Here is an 18,249-nt window from a genome sequence, read left to right as displayed (position 1 = left end):
GTCAACTATAACCCTATACCCTATAAAATTTAGAAAAAAAAATAAATAAATTATATAATAGATAGTTAGAACTATAGAACTATATATAATTAGAACTAAACAAAAAGTATCAATTTTAGAATATTAGTCAAAGTCAAAACAAAAAAGTCAAATAGAAGTCATAGAGCTAAATCAACTAATTAAGTAATTAACTAAACACTTAAAGACTTAAACACTTAAAAGACTTAAACACACAATTGACAATTCAATTACACTGTTACACAAACACCGTCAAACACAACACCCACTCAGCCGCTCCACTCTCTCAAAATTCAGAAATAGAGAGAAACATGAGAGAATCGCCAATCGCGATATGCAAACACCCACTCTCTCAGTCTTCAACTTTCAAACACCCACTCTCTCAGTCTTCTTTCTTAAGTCGCGACTCGCGATGCAGTCACTCTCTCACAGTCTCCGTTGCAGCAACAACGACGACATAGTACGCACTACGCAGTGCTCTTGATCTCCCCTCTCAACTCTCGATCTCAGACACTCGCCTCTCGATATCAGTCACTCTCCTCTTGATCACCCAACCTACCCAGCCACTTGCCCCTGCAGTCACTCTCTCGATCAACGGTAACTCTCTTCGCTCATCTTTCGTCTCTCATATCTCACTCTATTATTGATTTTGGGTTAGGGGTTAGGGGTTTGATTTAGGGTTTGATTTGGGGTTAGGGATTTACTAATTTTGGGGTATGGGTTAGTGAATTGTGATTGTGAATCTGTTTGGTGGCTTGGTGCAGTGCAATTTTTGGTGGCTTACTGGCTAGGTGCAGCGCAGTGTTAGAAGGTAAGGATATCTGTGAATTTGTGAATCCAATTTGTGAATTTTGATATAGTGAATTAGTGAGAGATGTGTGGTCTACATATATAGGCTGTTATTTGTACATGAATATATATGTCAGTTTTCTAATCTTTCAAAACTGGCAAATCTATATGGGTGTACATGACTAAATTTTTTTGAATTCAGATCTATATGGATCTATATGTTATATGTACAGCTTGTTTTTAGTTTGATTGTTTTGTTTTTTTTGATTGAGATTGTAAATTGTTTGGTTAAATTGTTAAGAGAGATGGAACCCCAATCACAAGAAACCCTAGTAACCTCTCCTCCATTGTCTCTGCCTCTTCACCATCACCAACACCAACACCAGAACTAGTACCAACGCCAACACCAGAACCAGTACCAACGCCAGCACCAGAACCAGCACCTACACCAAGTGGTCACCACTAACAGAAACTGGTTCAAGGAAAGTAGTCAAGGGAAGAGCCCCTATTTGAGAACACTTTGAGAGATATGATCATGTCACTGAGATTAAAAATGAGGATGAAACTACAACTCAAATTGGAAAAAAGAGAGCTAGGTGCAGGTATTGAAAAGATCACTATGATGCTGACCCATCTTTGAATGGTACCTCTGCATTGAAGAAACACATAGATCATATTTGTAAGTCTTACCCGGGGAGATTGAAAGATAAAATGCAAAAGACATTGTCTTATGACCAAACATTGAACAATTTAGTGGCTAGGGGGTCTAGTAAGGATGATTGTCTCAAGCCTTGTGTGGAAATGGTGATCATGGATGAGTTACCTTTTAACTTTATTAAAGATATAGGGTTTAGGAGATTTTGCAGTGTTGCTTGTCCCATTTTCCAAGTCTCATCCCGTAGGACCCTTGTTAGGCATTTATTGGTCTTGTATGATGAAAAGAAGGAAAAGTTGAGAAATGATCTAGCCTCACATAGGGTATGCCTCACAACTGACACATGGACTAGTTGTGAAAACATTAACTATATGGCCATCACTGCCCACTTTATAGATAGTGAATGGAAGCTGCACAAGAGGGTTTTGAACTTTAGAGTGATAGCCAATCACAAAGGGAATTTAATTGGGAAGCTTCTAGAACAATGTTTGCGAGAATGAGGGTGTGGATAAAGTTCTTACCATCTCAACAGATAATGCCCCTTCAAACACTCTGTGGCAATTAACTATCTAAAGAGCAAGATGAAGCATTGGACAAATGCTAATATGGTTTTTTTTTTTTTGGGGGGGGGGGGGGTGGGGGGGATTACATGCATGTGAGGTGTTGTGCTCACATTGTGAATTTGATAGTTGGGGAAGAGTTGAAGAAACTAGAAAAGTCAATTCTAGCCATTAGGATTGTAGTGAAATATGTTAGATCCTCACCTCAAAGGTTGGCAGATTTCAAGACTTGTGTTGATGTAGAGGCAATTCTATGCAAGGGTCTTGTGGTGTTAAATGTCCCAACTAGGTGGAATTTCACCTATATGATGTTAGAGTCTACTTTGAAGTTTGAAAAAGCTTTTGATAGGATGTGAGACTTTGCAGAGCACAACGCATACTTGAATTGGTTTAGTGATGATGAAGAAGATGTTTCCAATGGTAAGAAAAAGAAAGGACCACCAAACGGGAATGATTGGGTCAATGCCACTATTTTTGTGAACTTCTTGAAGGTCTTCTATGACATGACCTTGAAAATGAGTTTGATTACACGACCCGCTGTCCATGAAACATTCCGTGATTTAATTTTCATTGATTCAAAAATTAAATATTTAGAGTTTAGTGAAGATGTGTCTTTCGATTGTTTTGAAGAATTCGAGGCACAACTAGTGTTGCATCAAATGACCATTGGCATGAAGGAGAAGTTTAAAAAGTATTGGGGGGGGATCTTGATAAGGTAAACCAATTTTTGATGGTTGCACTTGTCCTTGACCCTAGATGCAAATTGAGCAACTTGGCATTCTTACTCAAAAAGTGTAGTGTGAATATAGAATATGCCACCAGGAAGAACGAAGAGATCAAAGTCATACTCATCAAATTGTTTGCTAAGTATGATACACGAACACTCGAAAGTTAAGATTCTAATACTAGTGGTGTGGCTGATCCTACTACCTCAAGTGCCACTACTAGTACTAACTACTAAGGCAATATATAAGGCATTTAGAGGGAAAAGAAAAAGGCAAGAACTGGACAAGGAATGGTTGGAAGAAGCTGAAGCAAGTAATGTAGTTGTTTTGGAGCATGAGGTGGATAGGTACATCATGGATCCTATAGAAAAATGCAATCCAAACTCTGAATTTGACATCCTTCAATGGTGGAAGCACAATGGGGTTAAATACCCTACTTTGGCCCTAATTACAAAGGACATTCTTGCAATTCCAGTTTCTACAACTTCAGAGGGTTGTTTTAGCACATGAGGGAGGGTAGTTAATCCCTTTCATGCTTCTTTAACTCCAAAGATGGTTGAGGCTCTTATTTGTTGTCAAAATTGGTTGAGATCCAATGATATCTCTTCTTTACAGTATGAACCATCCGTTGAAAAAATTGAGTTTTATGAAACACTTGAAGTATGTATTAAACTTAGTTTTTACTTTTTGTTATAACTTAGTTTATTGTATTAACTTAGTTTTTACGAAAAGTGCATTTTTTGATTTGTTTTACAGAATTCATGTCTTCAACCACTTCAAAGAAAACAGTCATGTTGTTTGATGTTGAGTAGGCAGCCTAAATGGTAAGTTTTTTGACTTCCACAAGTTCAAAAACTTTAATTTGTTAAGTTGAATTCCATTGTTTAGTTGCCTAGTTATTTATTTATAATGTTTGAACACAATTGGTTGCTAGCAAGAGTTATTTGAAGACAAATGGCTGGTGGCAAGGTGTTGATAGCTGGCTGGGGTATTTTAATTTGTGTTATTTTTGGTTATGTAACCTAATTTGTATTTGGTTGGTTTGTAAGTTGTGTTAGGTTGATTTGTAATTTGTATTTGGTTGGTAAGTTAGTAACTTCTTTAGCTTTGGTTGGTTTTTATTTTTTAAGTTACTTGCATGTACTTGGAGTCTTGGACAATGGTGTATGGTTAGTAAGTTAAGTAGTTAACTTTGTATGGTTATATGCATGCTTGATGTCTTGAATCTTGATGGGTGATGAAATGGTTTGTAATTTGGAGGTTGTGAAATGGTACAGAAAATGTAATTGTTGAATGTTGATGACTTGATGTCTTGTAGGTTAAATGTTGAATGTTGTGATTTGTTGTGACTTGAACAACAAATTGTTGAATACTTGAATGTTGTGATTTGTTGTTAAAAAAATTGATGTGACTTGTTGTTAAAAACTTAAAAAAACATGTTTAAAAACTATTTTTTAGCCCAAAAATTTAATTGGGCTCAGGCCCAAATAACGAGGCCCAGCCTCAAACAGTGCACCAGGCCAAACTGGAACTGTTATAGTTTGGTTTAATCTAGTTCTGGTGCAAAACGTCAAGTTCTTAGCACCAAATCTGATTGGATAACCTCCACCAATCCAGTGCATGGTTTAAGGGGAGAACCGGACCATACTGGACCGCACCCACCCCTAGTCATCCTTATGACATCATCATCTCTATTCTTCTCCACCCATTCCTTATCCCTTTTTGTGATTATTATATCTAAAGGGTTTACTCAATCATATCCATTGATGAGATTCCCTTTTTCATATTATATATTATCCCCTTTTTATTTTTCCCTCCAATTTCCAAGTCACATGTGTAACGCCCTAGAATTTTTCCACACTTTTTTTAAGCTTATAGAAATTTTTTGGAGTTATTAGTAATTTTTGGGATTTATTTATTATTTTTAGAAATTAAACAAGCACACTTCTATTAGGTTTTTTCTATCGTAAAAATAGTTTGAGACCTTGATCTCATAGTGCTCGACGAGACGAATCCAACAGGACTGAGAAAACATTTTTCCAACGCACAGATTTCCCGTAGTGATTTTCAGAAGTTAAAATTAGAATTTTTAAATTAAGTAATTGGAGAAAATTCTATACCCAAGTCCCAACATTTCATTTCTTCATCAGTTTTCTTCCTTCTATGTCGTCTTCCATTCTCTCTTTCAGGCAGGTGATGGGTCTGGAGGATTGAAGCTTCCATGGTCCAGATCGAAAGACTATCCACCCCATCATTTCGTTTCCAGAAAGACCAAGTTGAAGGATTAAAGCTTCCATAGTCCACCGATCTGGAGGCCGGAAAGGTCACCGACCGGTCTCCCTTCGCAACAAATCGGAGAGAAGGAGAGGGAAGATGAGGGAAAAGAGAGAAAGGGTGGGCTGCGATCGCCATGAACCACCAAAGGGGGTAGCCGAAAAATGTCATCATATTCGGACATGGACCACCGAATGATGCAGGTGAGATGTTGTTCGACAGGGGCCTTCAAAATATAATGCAAATATTCAGAAGGTGGTAGCCAAATATAATGAAGATGTTTGGAAGGTGGTAGCCGAAAAATGTCATCATATTCGAACATGGACCACCGATTGAAACAGTCAGGTTCAGCACTGGTCTGCCGAACCTGCAATTTTTTTTTTTTTTTTTTTAAATTGGTGTTCGGAGGGGAGGAGAGAGAGGGAGGGTGGTGTTGCGGGGAGAAGAGAGAGAGAGGATGGTGGTGCTGTTGGTGGTGCTCGTGGAGGTCCGGGCTGGCTGTTGGTGGTGCGCATGTGCGAGTGGCAACGATGGCGAGGAGCTGCGTGGTGAGCTTTGAAGGAGAAGGTGCTGCGTGCAAAGGCTGAGCGCCCTGGTAGTGGCGAGTGGTGCTCGGCGCCAAAGAGTGGTAGTAGAGAACCTGCGCGGGAGGAAGAAGCTCTGAGCGGCTGGTTGCAGGCGAGCCCAAGAGAGGGAGAGAGAAGAGAGAGTAGTTTTCTGGAAGAAGATGGAGGACTGAGGAGAGAGAGAAGGCAGTGATGAACAGTTGGGTGGGTAAAAGAAAGAAAATACAAAAGTGGGTTGGGTATTATTAATACAGTAGTGCTAGACATCGCACATTTTTATACTATAATTTTATACCACCTTATGTGGCAACTTACATGACATTCATATATTGGACACTAAAAAATAAAAATAATGACACGTAAGATGGTATAGAAATATAGTACAAAAATGTGGTAAATATAGAATTATTCTTATTAATAAGAGTATAATAGTAATTTGGGTTGGGTAAAATGAGAAAATATTAATTTTAAAAAATTGATGATTGGGTAAATTGAGAAATTAGATAAAATAAGAAAAGTTTTGGGTATGAATAGAATTACTCTTTCAAATTCTTCGAAATTTAAATCTGAGAAACGAAATGAAGAAGACAGAAATTGAGATTAGAGGATGAGACACAAAGCAGTGGAGGGGGAAAATGGTGATCGACTAGGGAAGCCAAATATACGAAACATGTACTGTATTTTGTATTTTGTATTTTACGTTTTTTGATGTGAAAAGATAAATAAATGTGGACCTTAAAAATATAGTAGGTGGGCCTTGAAAATATTATATTGTGATAACCATCAGATCCTTTTAATGACCAAGATCAAAAGCCTAACACTAGTCTGGTAGAGAGAGTCTCGCAGAGGATCCTTGTCCATTATATGCCATTCTTTGATGTCTCCCATCCCACCCCAAAAACAAAATCAATAGTTAACTCGCGGTTTACATAAAAATGAAGATGAAAAAATAAAGTCTTTCTAGAAATATTTTTAAACTATGTGGTAGAATAAAATTTCCCTATTTTTTTGGGGGTGGATTTGAATCCCTATTCTATGTTCACCAACTAAAAAACAAAACCCATTTATTTTGAAATGATTTAAGTAAAAGAATGTTGTATTTGAACCCCCAAATTTCCCCAACTCCATAAAATGAAAATTGATAAAAAAATAATCTCAATAAAATTAAAAATGAAAACAAGCTAATGGCCAAAACAATGATCACTAACCATGGTTTACAAAGAGGCCTCGGACGCTTCTACTTTTTGTTTCACTTTTTATTTTCTTAATAACATTAAAATAGAAAAAGAAGGCTAATTAAACGAACATAGTAACACTATCTTGTATAATATTATAGTAAATTTATATTGGTCGTAAGCACATTTAATTCATGTTGCACAAATGATCAGTCACATGTGCTCTATGGATCTTGTCAATCATAGTTGGCAAAGAGATGCTTTTTCTATTCAGTCTATTTGGACAGCTTGGCCACACATGGAATCAAAAGCTTGATGGCTTCTGCCCTTCGTTTAAGACCACTTTGCAAATGCCAACTGCTTGCTATATTACTATATTATTGATCATTAAACATGGGATGTCATGACAAAAAAAAAAAAAAAAAAAATACATGGGATGTGAACAATATTTCAACAAATACTTGGTATTTAAAAGGGGATGATGTAAAGAAACATGTGCATAATTACTTCAATCTTTCAGGCTTACCCATCAGACTATCAGAGACCTCAACTCTAATCATACAATAAATAAAAAAGCCAAAAATTTGGAGGGAAAACAAGTACTCTCAGCTGGGGGTACCCTGACCATCTTTGTCTTGATAGGCAGTCTCTAAACATTCCTTGGCCCTGTGAACTTTTGACTGCAGGTAAAAGCTCCCATTCTTGGCATTGTTTTCGAATAAAGTGTCATACTTCTGCACAGGTTTAAGAAAGATGTTTTAGAACCCATTTCACAATGCATGTATGAGAGGGCAAACAAGATAAAAATGTGAAGAATATATATTTGCCTTCAAAACTTCCTCCCAAGTGGTTCCCTCTGAGACACCAAGAATCTGCCTAGCTTCTTGCTCCGTCATGACCTTGCCTGCTCTACGGGTAGCATTCTGTAATGTTTCTTGGGCAACACCAGTCTTTGATGCATCTACAATATAACACACAGAATTAAATAAGAGTCTATCAACATCTAAAGTTGGTGTATTTTGGCAGGGGTGAGGAACCAAAACCAATTGCCGCTAGATCTAAGGTCTGATAATAGGTACAGCCTCCTAAAGTTATGTGCACACATCAACAATCGCAACATTAAAGGGCAGGAGTGAGAAAACAGCAGAAATGTGACTTCAAATGTCATAGCATCAATAGCACACAAATACAGTATTAGAAATTTTTGTATATAGCAATGAGTACTATATACAGGTATAATTTCCTTTGTTAAATTACAATAAGAATGGGTTAAATATATTAAACTGAAAAGATGTATTTCAACTTATACAAAAAAAAAAAAAAAAACCATTCAATAGAAGTTTTGGCTAAGTGGTTATTGAGCTGTACCTTATTTCACCACACGGATGGAGGTCAAACTTAATTAGTTCTAACCAATCCTTGCAAAAAAGTTTGGCCTCTATTTTTCCCTTAATCAACAGATATATTGAACTTATAAAAGCATATCTAAATTATAGTTTGTAATCAGTTACACAAAACCTCCACTTTAATAAGTATATCTTCAATTATTATAGGCCACCATATCTTTTCTCACGGAGTTAACACCCCATTTCACCTTCCTTATGCATCCTTGTGTCATGTTCAACTAGAACCAAGTATTGGAGGGGAAGATTAAACTTGTAGAACTATCCAACACTTGTTCTTCCGTGGTTCAATGAAGAAAATGATTCAGAGAACTGAATTGATTTTACTAAAAACAAAAAAATACTCATAGGATTACTACTGATTTATCCATATCAGAGTGCAACCAAGTTAAAATACATCAGCCAATTTAATACATGGAAACCAGCGGAATAGCAAAATCTGTTACTATTAGTTAACTTCTCTAAGGTCATCAATCATGTTCTACATCAATCATGTTCTACAGGTTTAAAAGGTTCCGTACGTAAAGAAGACTGGATACAAAGGTATTTTCTTTAGAAATCTTGTTCAGTATAAAAAATACCATAAAATGTAGCTTGAAGACAAGAAAGTCCTTTTTTGGCTGAAAGACAAGAAATTAAGTCTTCAGAAGCAAGAACATTGTAATTTGGCCTACTCAGCCCGGGTTGACCCATTGATGACCCTGAATAGTAACCGATTAAATTAGGAGCTTTTGGACTCTTGGACCAACTTCTGACACCAATGAAGGACAACTGGTTTCTTTTTTAATCAACAAGTTCACCTAAATTCCATCAATTAATTAACAAATGGATTTCAAGATGGTTGGCTCCCAAGTTGAATCTTAAAGAACCAGTTGCCTTGATTCAGTATGAGTTATTTGACTGTCTATTTGCTAATTACATTAGAATGAAGCAAATGGAAGATGCCTTTTCCCCCAACAGCATTCGACATTTTTTTATTCCATATTTAAAGGGTTTTTTGATGCAGGTCCCTGATAAATATTCTTTATTAGCTAAGGTTGAGTGGCTTTTAAACTTTTTAAGTGTGATCCAAGTAGAAAGGTCAAAACTGACATATATCACATTTAGAAAAAAAAAAATTACAAATATACTATTGACTTGTTCTAAAACAACTTGAAAATATCAAAACTTTTATTTTACATGTTTGTTTCTCGTAAAATTTGTATTTTCAGACAGCATTTGTTGAGACATAACAAACACTACCCATGATGAATATAAATTTACAAAGAAAGAGAATCAATTGCCACAAAAATATATTACCTTAATACAATATAATTCATCTTTTCACATCTTCGTAATGATGGATTTGTCTCATATATGCATTACACTGTTATCATGGTGCAACATAATTTACTTTTTCACATTAGGGTGTTGCACGGATACATTGTCTTCACTTTTTTATTTATATGTAATTTTATATTCATCATAGATCTTGTTTGATAGATCTCGACCAAAATTTTTTCCAAAGTTACAAATTTTATAAAACACAGAAACGTAACATGTGACTTTTGAGCATAATGATCATTAATCATTTGGTAAGGGCATTTTGGGAACTTAAGTTACAAAATAATAAAATTTCCATTTAAAATGGACAGAATCTCATTGAATCAAAGAATGTTTTGGAATTAGTCTAGTCCAAAGATATAGTCCATAAATAAATGTCATTGTACTTTTGTCAAAATAAAAATGTTAATGAGGTATCTAAACTAGAAGATCAGCTTAGGCTCGTAAGTGGTTTTGGACTTATGTCAGGCTCCGATTCTGTTCAAATCAGAGCACTATATACTAGGTCTAACTGCTGCACAATCAAACAAAAGATAGGGTTGAAAGGTAAATTTTTTTCATCCTGCCACGTCAACAGTCTTGGTCAACCACCCCATACACTGCAAAATATAGAGTGAATCAGAGGTTGGAGTTTGTGTTTCTGCTAAAGGGAGTTGTGTTCTCCATGATGATGTTTTCCTGAACCTTGATTAGTGTCAATCACATACAACCTATTAGTTTTAAGAGCTAAGCAAAGGTGAAATTGTCTTGTGTTCTGCTGTTTGTACTGTATTTTTCTTTTGGGTGTTTTGTCTGTGATTTTCCACCGGGGGCAGCATGTGTTCCATTGTCTTGTCATTGTTGCAGTTGTGAGGTTTTGGATGAACCAAAAACCCATCTAACATAATGGATTTGTGAGAGCCCAACTAATGTTTCCTAGAGCATTTTCTTGTGTTGTGTCGTTTGTACTGTGTTTTCCTTTTTGGTGTTTTGCCTGTGGGTTCCCACTGGAGGCAGAGAGTGTTCCACTCTCTTGTCATTGTTGTGGTTGACTTTGGATGAACCAAAAACCCATTTTAAAAATAAAATGGGTTCTTGTGGGACAGCAAATATTTCCAAGAGCAAGGTTGTGGTACGACTACAGGTACACGGTATGCAACCTTAACACGCAATAGAGTGGGGGTAGACATGTTAATTCAGCATTTTGAATCGCAGGAATTCTTATTAGGATTTACTATACATATATTTTAACCATATATAAAGGGTAGATTTGGAAAGGAAGCGGTAAATGTATAATTTATATAGCATATATATTAATATAACAGAGACAAAAGTACTTTTCTTGGTTAAGTAAGAACCCATACAGAATTCCATTTGGTCCTTTCTTGAAAACTAAAAGATGTATTTTGGTTAATCATAGATAAATAAGTAAAGGATAAAATTGACGACACCAATTTCAGAGATCGAGAGCTTGAATGAACCTAACCTTTAACAAACACAATTAAATGAGCCAGAATCCTCAAAGTAACTCATGAAAACAACACTAAAAATGGATTCTGTACAAACTAACCTAACTTTAAATAAACTTATCATGCCAGTATAAAAGAATTCTATACAAACTTAGCATTGATGCGGCCCAATGTATCGAGCCATGTTTTGTTTTTAAAAAGTAACCAAACACTATTTTTTTTGTTATCTACACATCCAAACATCAAGTTTTTAATTCTTTTATATTTTACAATTACTTTAAAAACATTAAAAAATTGTTGCTCATCCCTCTACCACTCTCACTTCTTCTCACTGCCATGGCCCCATCACCCCACCACACATCCTCTCCTCCCTCATCACCCATACCTGCTTACATCATCCTCCTCATCTGGGTCAATCTCAGCATCCTCTTTGGCCCTTTCACTACCACTTCTGTCACCAGCAGTGACATGTGTCGGTCACGGCCAAATCCTTTGGGGCAGGCGGGTATGTCAACCTCGTCGAAATTATGGCTTCTTAACCAATTGGAGTCGCAGAACACTCTTTGACGTCATCATCACTGTGATCCTGTTATGTCTCCACCGGTTAGGTATATATCGGCTTTAAAGGAGCCCTTAACAGGATTCCAACAAGAACCCATTTTTAAGTCTCGGAATCCAAGCTTATGTCCACAGTCCAAGGCTTCCCAAGACAATTCTTTGAGGAAAGAGAGGATGTGGCGGGGGTGATGGGAGCCATGGCAGTGGGAAAGTGGAGAACATCTGAATGATGGAACTTAGGAGTGGGAGAGGGATGAACAAAAAATTTTATTTTTTCAAAAAGTAAAATTAAAAACAAAAGAACTAAAATATTGATGTTTGGATGTGTAAATAACAAAGAATAGATTGTTTGGTTACTTATTTAAAAAATTTGAAAACCAGGACATGGCTTTATTACATTGGACCACATTAGTGCTAAGGACAAGAAAGCTTACTTGCAAGTGCCTGACGATATGCCTGAACTACAGCCCTTGCCAGTATACCAGAACCCATCACGATTAAGTTAGCAAGAATCTTTGCAGCCTGCACAAATGGATGAGCAATTGAGATAAGAAAGACAATCTAATGAAACAAGGAGTTAAGAAAAATTAGTGTCATTAATATTTCTATGATTCCTAAAACTGACTCTCTCTCACCCCCCCCCCCTTTTCTCTCTCCTATGCATGCATGCGCATGTATGCACACACTAAATTTAATGCACACAATAGAAAGAAATTAATTGGTGATGGTGCCCCGCACCTTCAGATGGATGACTGAACTTCTTGTTCCAACTGTTTCCATCATGGTCACTAAACAATCTTTAAAATACTAATTGAAAAAAGAAAGGATAAAGAGAATCTGTGACACCATTTTAACCATGTTCATCTATTTTCTTCTTGACAGCATAGAAAGTAAAACAACCAAAATAGATGTAGATAGCAACAAAATCATTTTTTATATTATTTTAATGAGAAACACAGATTTGATTAATATTGAAAGTACAAGCTGTCCACTGGAATGAATACAAGATCCCTAACCAAAACAGCATATAATGAGAAAAAAAAAAACTGAGTACAACTATTGCAAAACATATAAGCAAAATAGAAGTGAGTTTAAGAGACTGCCACCTTCCAATCCAAACGAATGAGGAAAAACAGTATATCATGAAACTCCAAGGACATCGAAGTGCACAAAGAAGTACAAAAGCAAACTCTATCCTTCTACTTCCTTCCCCTAACATTTTAAAAAATCCTTTTGTTTTATTCCATCCACACAATAGCCATCACTAAACTGAATGAAACTCCATTGCAAATCATAAAGTTTTAATTTTTATAACCTTTTAAGACTTGCAAACAGTAAGAAATGAATAACCAAACCAACATTTCATTGCACATTATTCAAACACAACTGCTGTGCATTACATATAGATAACAAAAAAATTTCAAATTTCCTATCAAATTCAAAACAAAATGAGCATTACTTAGTAGTTAACATTTTCACAAATCATATACAATAATTTCCAAAATCGAGCGCCAAATGGGGGTCTGGTGGGAGCGCGTTTACAAATTCACAATCAGAATTCAAAACACTCACCACCTCCAGAAAAATTATTTAAAGCTAATAAAATACATAAATTGCTCCTCTAATACATTATTCAATTTACAGATTCACAGATTCACAGATTAATAATTATCAAAACTTTAGCTTTCTGAATGCAGCTACAAATCTATAATTCTGAGCTGATTAAAAGAATAAATATAAAAAATAAAAGAACTTTCGCAGCGAACAAACATAAGTTCAAATTTTAATCCACTTTTTACCCCCATTCCCCAGTTTTTCTAGGCAACCAAACAGAAAGTTAATGCGAAAACCGTGGAATAACAAAAAAGAGAAGAGGGAATGGAGCGTACCATAGCTGAAGAATATCGAATCGATCACTCTGTCTTTTTTTTCCGTACAAATTAGGGTTTTTCCTTTCTTCTTCTTCTTTTGTTGGTGTTTCGTTCTCCTCCAGAAATTCGTATTTGTTGTTTTTATTTGATGCTTGGTTGATGGATTAACGCAAAGGAAGCGAAAATCGTAGCTTCTTGAGGGCCGCGAGAGAGAGAATGGTACGTAACCAGTACGAGTCGTTTGGGAGGAGATCTCCTGTCCCCATTTTCTCTGTTTGACAGACTTAAGTTAACACTGTTAGGGCTCGATTATTACGTTGGATTGTATTTGACTGAATTAAGTTGTACAAAGTGTTATTCGGTGTGTTTGGTGGTGTGTCCAACAATAAAGCTGAATAAGTTAAATAACAGTTCGGTATTTAGTGCATTGTTGAATTAAGTTATATTTATTTTAACTTTTAAATTAATAAAAAAATTTAAAAATTTTGTCATCACACCCATGAATTTTAAAACCAAAGTCAAATTTATGATTTCATTAAATCATATTTTTCTCTCTTCACTCTCGCACACTCTCTCTTCCATTTCTCTCATCTCTCCCTGACACCCCTTTCTCCTCTACGCGCCTGCACCGGCACGTGTGGCACCGTCCAGCGGCCAATGTCGAAGGTTCTTGGCGGGTTTTGCTTGCCTCCTCCCCCTTTCACTCTTCGTTGGCCCATCCCATCACTGCCGACACAAAACAGAGCCGAGTCTCTTCATCGGCGATTTGTGTTTTTTGGCCACATCGCGGCTCCGGACCACCTGGGTACTCACCTCCAGGACCTTGGTGAGTCCAACCCTGGACTCCGATTGTCCATCCAGTCAATGACGGCGGAAAAAGGATAAGAAATCTAAAAGTCAACCTCACCGTCAATCATGCTTTTTCGACGGGATCGGAATCGAAAACCACCACCAATGGCTTCCTCTCGTCAAGCTAAGTAAGAAGGCATTGTCAAGGGTTCATAATTATTTAGCACGCTCCTTTTCAACAGTGCTATGTAAGAAGGTGTAGTTAAGGGTTTTAAGAAACCGGTGTTGCATAGCCTACTTAAAATGTTATCCCATTGCATAGCCCACTTAAACGGTGTATTGCTAATAACTATTGTGTAGGCTATTCATAAACATGCGTTTGACAATGTGTATAGGTTTTTCATACTATGGTGTTAATATGAAACCATTGTATGAATACATTAAGAACTTCGGTGTTTTAGAATATAATCATTGTGTGGGATACTAATTTTAAATTTATTTAAATGTATATAAGTGTTTGATACATCGGTTCACTACAACAAATATGACTTAAAGCCACCATGAAAATAAACTATATTAGAGTTAGTGACAATTGACCATTTTCATTGTCACTAATTAATAATTTGGTAGCATTATCCACTGGCCCAAAAGTTGATTTATGTCCAACTATTAACAAATATTAGTTGACTAATGGATATCAAACCTTAAAAGGGAAACTCATATGGTGGGACAAGGAGTACATGGAACTAAAAGAGAAGCGTTGGGGCAGGGGTGGGAAACCTTACCTGTCTGAAATCCTTTTTTCCACCACAATTACAAACGAAAATTGAAAAGGTGAGAATTTTGTTTCACTTCTTACGGTGGCTGGCGCACGAAACCCCATTATCTTGTTTTGCAACACCTTCAGCCACCAAAAACGTCTATGTTGTTGCTGGGATATGAGTGTTTAACTATTTGGGAGTAAAAAGCTTCCATCGGAATTGGGCAAAGGTGATATTTGTTATCGTTTATGAATGTGGTACCCCTTCTAAGCTTTTGAGGAAATTTTCTGAAAAATTTTGTTAAGGGGGCATGTTGACACAGAGTTCACCTCTTAGTTGATCTACGCCCATTAAGAAGTGGTTGGTTTGAACCGGTCTGATTACCCACCTTATATATCCCGAGCTTTCAAGTCAGTAAGCGATTGATTTATGCATTTTCCCTTTCATTAAATAATGTCAAAATATGGTGATGCTGAAGATTGGCTCTGCATATCATGGCAACTATATATGCATCAATTTTTTGGCAACACTTGTTGAATGTGGTCAATGAATGGATGGTTTTTGAATTCCCTTTCTTTTAGTGATTTGGGGCATGTGACTTGAAATTGAATTATCTCTGTCTGAATGATATTCTGACTTTATATAATCATATTGGGCATGTTATGAATTAATTTCAATTCACCATTAAGACCCTCAATTTCAGATCTATGTCTATATCATGATTTATTCTATTTGAATTGGAGTTGGTAATATGATTGCCACACTCTACATATGTATTTAAGCTTATAAATTGACAAGCCAAAAACATATGTTCAGGGTTACTTGGAATCCAGTTAGTTTGTGAGATAATGACCTATGGTTTGGTTTGGAGTTACTGCAAATGGAAATAGTTGATACATAAACTTAAGTTTATAGACATCTCCCTGACAAGTTTAGTTATCAAATATAGTAAGCGAGTACACGACCCCAGTATGCAATTTCCTATGTGCCATTAAGACAACACGGTGGTCTGAAATTTATAAAATATCATTGAGTTTTTGGCATCTTGTCTTGCTTTAATTGTAAAATTGAAATTTGACTTTTCTTTTTTACTTTCATTGTTGATAATTTGGTCGTCTCATATTGAACCTTCTTGCATCAAATTTGACAATGAAATTGAATTACACATCAAAGTCTACTATATTCTTTGTTTAAACTATGGATTTTGGACAAAATTTGTCTTAATTTTTTTTAAGTTTCAGAAATGCTCTTGAACACTTGTAATACATTGTAGGGTGAATTTCCATACACGTTGTCGGCTGATGTCTTCAAGTTCATAATCTTCTCTTGCTGTTCTTGTGGTGCGGTCTTCAGAATTTCGAAGGATTTAAGCTAAACTGTCATCAATCGTTTGCAGCATGACATCATTCATGGATAAGGGATGGGTAAGACTCGACCACATGGGTGTAGAGTATCAAACCAGATTACGACAGTTCCTAGATTAATGTTTCCAAAACCATTCCATTAACAATCGAGTCAAATGTTTATGTCGCACATGCTACAACCGATTTTGAAAGATTAGAGCTGAAATTGAGGACCATCTTACTGCTCAAAGTATGGACCCTCGATATATGAATTTGCCATGGATCAATCATGGAGAGGCCATATATAACCCAACCATTCCCCACTATGACACTGATTTGGGATTGAATGAGCAGGACAATGAGATGTCTGACATGCACTTTTTGCTAGATGATTTGTTCCAACCACCAATCACTAATGATCCTACAGATGGAAGCTCCACAATTCCACAGGCAGCCCACGAGTGCACACCAGATGTTGAAACATTTTACAAATTTGTGGAGGACAAAGACTCTCAACTCTATCCGGGTTGTGAATGAATTAAAAAACTTAAGTTCACTGTTGCACTATATCACATCAAATGCTTACACGGGTGGACTGACAAGTTAGTTTCAGACCTCCTAACCTTGCTGAAGAAATCATTTCTCGAGGGGGAGACGCTGCCTCCATCTTTTTATCATACTCAGAAGTTGATTGGACAACTTGGGTTATCTTACAAGAAGATAGACGCTTGCTGTCATGACTGCATGTTGTTCTGGAAGGATAAATGCAATGATGTTATATGCAAAGTATGTGGAGCAGACCAGTACACAGCTCAAAGTACAATGGTCACAAGGTCGTTGCCAAAGTTTTGAGGTACTTCCCACTAGCACCAAGACTTCAAGGCCTGTATATGTCAAAACACACCGTTGAGCATATGACTTGGCACACTTCCAAGTGTGTCAAAGACGGTGTCATGAGGCATCTGGCTGACTTCCCCCGCCTAGATGGAGTTAGATACCCACTACCCCCCAGTTCGCAAGTGAACCTCGAAATGCGAGACTCGGTCTAGCAAGTGACAATTTCAATTCATTCGGACAGATGAGCAGTCAACACAGCATGTGGCCAGTTGTGATGACAGTGTACAACCTACCCTTTTGGATGTGCATGAAGTAGTCATTCCTATTTCTTTCATTGTTGATTATGGGTCTTAAGACATAGGAAAATGATATGGACATCTATTTGGAACCCTTTGTTGATGAACTAAAACTACTGTGGGATGAAGGTGTACGCATGTATGAAATTAAGAGTGACAATACATTCAACATGCGGGCTGCTTTGCTGTGGACCATTAATGATTTTCCGACGTATGTTAATTTTTCCGGATGGAGCACAAAGGGGAAAATGGCTTGTCCACAGTATTCTCACTCCACAGAGTCTCAATTCTTGAAACGGGGACATAAACACTGCTATTGGGCCATCGAAGGTTCCTAGGAGCTACTCATAGGTTTCAGAGGGAGAAGGTTGCATTTAATGGTTGTTTTGAGATACTGGAGGCCCAATCCTATTAACCGGGAATTCCTGTTTGCGAGAGCTATCCACGATGTCATTTAAGGTTGGAAAAAAATGAAGTAGGCTATTCACCTCGAAGCGTATCATTGCAGGAGATTATGTTGAATACATAGATCCATGGAAAGGGCAAAGAGTATTCTTCAATTTACCATATTGGGAATTCAATCTACTGTGCTATAATTTAAACGTGATGCACATAAAAAAGAATGTATGTGATAGTCTTGTTGGTACTTTTTTGGGACTGGAAGGCAAGAACAAAGATGGAATCAATGCATGTACTGATTTGGAACTTCTTAATTGGAAGCTTCGCCTTCATCTGATCAGGCGTGGAAATAAAACGTACTTACCATCGGATGCTTTCACTTTGAGAAACAAAGAGAAATTGATGTTTTGTCAATTGTTGAAGAGTGTGAAAATCCCAGATGGTTATTCATCAAATCTT

At 36.7% G+C, this 18,249-nt stretch overlaps 1 protein-coding gene and 1 long non-coding RNA gene across 2 annotated transcripts; one reads left to right on the top strand and one right to left on the bottom strand.

The window, feature by feature from the left end:
* The first annotated feature begins 291 nt into the window (after positions 1-291).
* Positions 292-3,572, top strand: LOC147292991 (uncharacterized). Its single transcript, XR_015120816.1, has 3 exons — positions 292-615; positions 783-829; positions 3,504-3,572. It is a non-coding gene; the product is annotated as an uncharacterized LOC147292991 (long non-coding RNA).
* A 3,674-nt stretch (positions 3,573-7,246) lies between these two features.
* On the bottom strand, positions 7,247-13,659 carry LOC147292990 (mitochondrial import inner membrane translocase subunit PAM16 like 2-like). Its single transcript, XM_086232711.1, has 4 exons — positions 13,384-13,659; positions 11,929-12,016; positions 7,590-7,723; positions 7,247-7,496 (listed from the first exon to the last, which is right to left on the bottom strand). Exons 1-4 carry the CDS (start codon positions 13,384-13,386, stop codon positions 7,368-7,370), a joined length of 354 nt encoding a protein of 117 aa, XP_086088837.1. The 5' UTR covers positions 13,387-13,659; the 3' UTR covers positions 7,247-7,367.
* Between the last annotated feature and the right edge of the window lie 4,590 nt (positions 13,660-18,249).

The sequence above is a fragment of the Dryas octopetala genome, chromosome 2 (assembly GCF_963921425.1).
Source record: "Dryas octopetala chromosome 2, drDryOcto1.1, whole genome shotgun sequence".
Classification (NCBI taxonomy): Eukaryota; Viridiplantae; Streptophyta; class Magnoliopsida; order Rosales; family Rosaceae; genus Dryas; species Dryas octopetala.
This window is presented reverse-complemented; position numbering and strand designations above follow the sequence as displayed.

Bases quoted from the DNA above. Each gene is read 5' to 3' on its own strand.
- LOC147292990 (XM_086232711.1), bottom strand. The intron at 7,724-11,928 runs GTAAGCTTTCTT...GTTATATTGTAG, and splicing joins ATATCGTCAGGCACTTGCAA to ATGCATCAAAGACTGGTGTT. The intron at 7,497-7,589 runs GCAAATATATAT...AAACCTGTGCAG, and splicing joins CTTGGGAGGAAGTTTTGAAG to AAGTATGACACTTTATTCGA.